The 2792-nt window shown below is 44.6% G+C and overlaps 1 protein-coding gene across 1 annotated transcript; it reads left to right on the top strand.

The window, feature by feature from the left end:
* Window positions 1–618: 618 nt before the first annotated feature.
* Window positions 619–1714, top strand: LOC146633066 (cyclin-dependent kinase 5 activator 1-like). Its single transcript, XM_085351975.1, has 2 exons — window positions 619–1134; window positions 1223–1714. Exons 1-2 carry the CDS (start codon window positions 619–621, stop codon window positions 1712–1714), a joined length of 1008 nt encoding a protein of 335 aa, XP_085208101.1.
* The last annotated feature ends 1078 nt before the right edge of the window (window positions 1715–2792 follow it).

Genomic DNA, 2792 nt, shown 5'->3' with positions numbered 1-2792 from the left:
AAAAGAAAACTTAACTCATACTACGATTACTACGAGCCTTTCTTTCATCCCAGGATCTTTTTCAGAGACTGTAGCTCATTTTTCATGTTTGACAAGGCTGACAGCAGCAACCTCATGAAATTATCTAACTGGATGGTTGAATTCATAGTGAGGAAAGTCTCTTAGCAGAGGAAGGCGATAGACTGAACGCTCTAGGGGAAAGTTCACCATCCCAACGATAAATATTCTCTTTTGAGTCAGTGTCTTATGTCACTTCTGGTCTTGCAAACAGGCAAAAAATATTCATCATTCGTGTTCAATATTCATCAGCGAGTGGAGTGTTAAGTTGTCATGGTTGTGCAAAACTTTAGCGTCTAGGTCTATTCTTTGCTTTGATAAACCACTCCACATCTACATCTCATTCTCTACTGAGAGAAGACTGATGAAACTTCATCAGTTGAAATGAAATCGAACTAATATTGCTGCTTTTTTTTCTGTTGTTTGTTTGTTCACAGGTTCAAACTCCTCCAGAAGTGAGACGCTGACCCTTTCCAAGCTTTTTGTCTAGACTAGTCAAAGAGCTTTCCCCCACTACTTTCCACTGTACCCTGTTTCTGCTGCTAACTCTAACCAGACATCATGGGTACAGTGTTATCGCTGTCTCCTAGCTACCGCAAGGCAGCCTTGTTTGAGGATGGGCCGGCCACGGTGGGCCACTACACCGCCGTCCAGAACAGCAAGAATGCCAAGGATGCCGCTGCTGCAGCAGCAAAGTCCCTAAAACGTCCCTCAATCATCAGTGTGCTCCCATGGAAACGTATAGTGGCTGTATCAGCGAAGAGGAAGGGGTCCAAGAAATTACAGTCAGACAGCGGGGATGGGGGGAAAGGAAGCTCTCCGGATGGTCATGCAGCCGCCACCACCAACTCAGCCTCCAATAGCCTGAAGCTCAAGAAGTCTCAGTCCTGTGCTAACCTCTCATCCTATTCATCCAGCCAGGACCCAGCAGCCACCACTACCACTACCTCCTCCCACCTGCCCGCCTCCAAAACCTTGGCTAACGTAGCTACTGTCGTTGCCAAAAAGAATTCCCTCACAGGTTCTGGGATCCAGCCTTCCACTGCAGCTGGAACGCCAAAACGAGTCATTGTTCAGGTAACCTTCACTCTATAGCAAAAGGAAAACTAAAAACTCACGCATGCATAATTTGATCAAGTCTTCTCTCCTTCCCTCCTAAACACAGGCATCCACGAGTGAACTTATGCGTAGCCTGGGCGAGTTCCTGTGCCGTCGGTGTTACAGATTAAAGCGTCTATCCCCGACAGATCCAGTGCTTTGGCTGCGCAGTGTGGACCGCTCCCTCCTTCTTCAGGGCTGGCAGGATCAGGGCTTCATTACTCCAGCCAACGTGGTCTTCCTCTACATGCTGTGCCGCGACGTGGTCTCAGCTGAGGTGGCCTCGGAGCGCGAGCTGCAGGCCTCACTGCTTACCTGCCTCTACCTGTCCTACTCCTACATGGGCAACGAGATCTCCTACCCACTGAAGCCCTTCTTGGTGGAAGCAGAGAAAGAAGCCTTCTGGGACCGCTGCCTGGACATCATCAACCGCATGAGTGGCAAGATGCTCCAGATCAACACCGACCCACACTTCTTTACCCAGGTGTTTGCTGATCTGAAAAATGAGAGCAAGAAAGAGGAAGAGAAGACCAAGCTCCTCATAGGCCTTGACCGATAAGAGGGCGCCGGGAGTGGGGGGGTGGGGGTGGAAGGATAGACAGTGAATATGTTAAGGACAGGAAGACTAATGTAATCCAGTGTAATGTTACCTTTGAGCTGTAATGTTGTCTGGCGTCTCTACTGGTGATGATTAACCAACTTTTCAAATGTAGAAGATAGAGCTCGTTGTATGAAACAGTGTTGATGATAAATTTACCCGAAGGCTGCAGTTAAACAACAAAGTAGATAAAATCAGGGTTGCTGAGGTGTTTCTCAAACCGCCAGTCATGTTGACTGGATCTGATTAGATTCCCAAGATTAACAGGCTACTTGTTGGCATTCAGCATCCAGGTCCCTGAGCTCAGGGTAACAAGTTTTAAAGCTGAGATACAATTGTTGAGATAAGATAAGAGGAGATAAGATAAAACTTTATTAATCCCTCGGGTGGGTTCCTCTGGGAAATTCGGTGATTCCCAGTAACAATATATCTGACAATGAAGAAAAGGAAAGTCATATTTCATCAAAAGCATGACTAGCAGAGATCATGATGTGACATTAACAGCATGATAGAGAGAGCAAGAGATCCATTGTACTTACCTTTTACCTTGGGTGTAAAGAAATTTGTCAGTCTGGCCTTTATGTTAAGAAATAAAGTCCTGACTAAGTTTTATTGTGAAAGTTAATAGAAACATAAATGGGTTTAGAGACGCCAGACAACACAGATTTAGTTACTGAGGCTGGATATATAAATATATATATATACTGTATATGTATACAGTATATATTTAGCATTGAGGCATTTTTATCTATAGAGAATTGAACCATTGCATGAGGTCACTTCATATGTCCTTGCACATGACCACTTGCTTATTGCCAACTCCGCTTTACCTTATTCCTAAAGTCCTTCCCAAGCTTTATTGCACTCATCAAAAGTGGTTCTGCAAGGTCCATTCACATAACATAAAGAGTATTAACTTGCATAGCATGGATGAGATCAAGTCAACCAGATTGTTTAATTGGCACTCCTATTTATTGTACTGAAGTGGATTCATGCATCCGCATATTATATAAAGTACTGTAGTTTTAAAGGAACATTT

The sequence above is a fragment of the Diplotaxodon limnothrissa genome, linkage group LG4 (genome assembly GCF_057381915.1).
Source record: "Diplotaxodon limnothrissa isolate DT_005_m linkage group LG4, D_limnothrissa_male_GT1.1, whole genome shotgun sequence".
Lineage (NCBI taxonomy): Eukaryota > Metazoa > Chordata > Actinopteri > Cichliformes > Cichlidae > Diplotaxodon > Diplotaxodon limnothrissa.
Note: the sequence above shows the minus strand (reverse complement) of the source record. Positions and strands in the feature narration are given on the sequence as shown.

Coding starts and splice junctions, on each gene's coding strand:
- LOC146633066 (XM_085351975.1), top strand. CDS start 619: ATGGGTACAGTGTTATCGCTGTCTCCTAGCTACCGCAAGGCAGCCTTG. Junction 1,135..1,222: donor CAAAACGAGTCATTGTTCAG/GTAACCTTCACT, acceptor TCCTAAACACAG/GCATCCACGAGTGAACTTAT.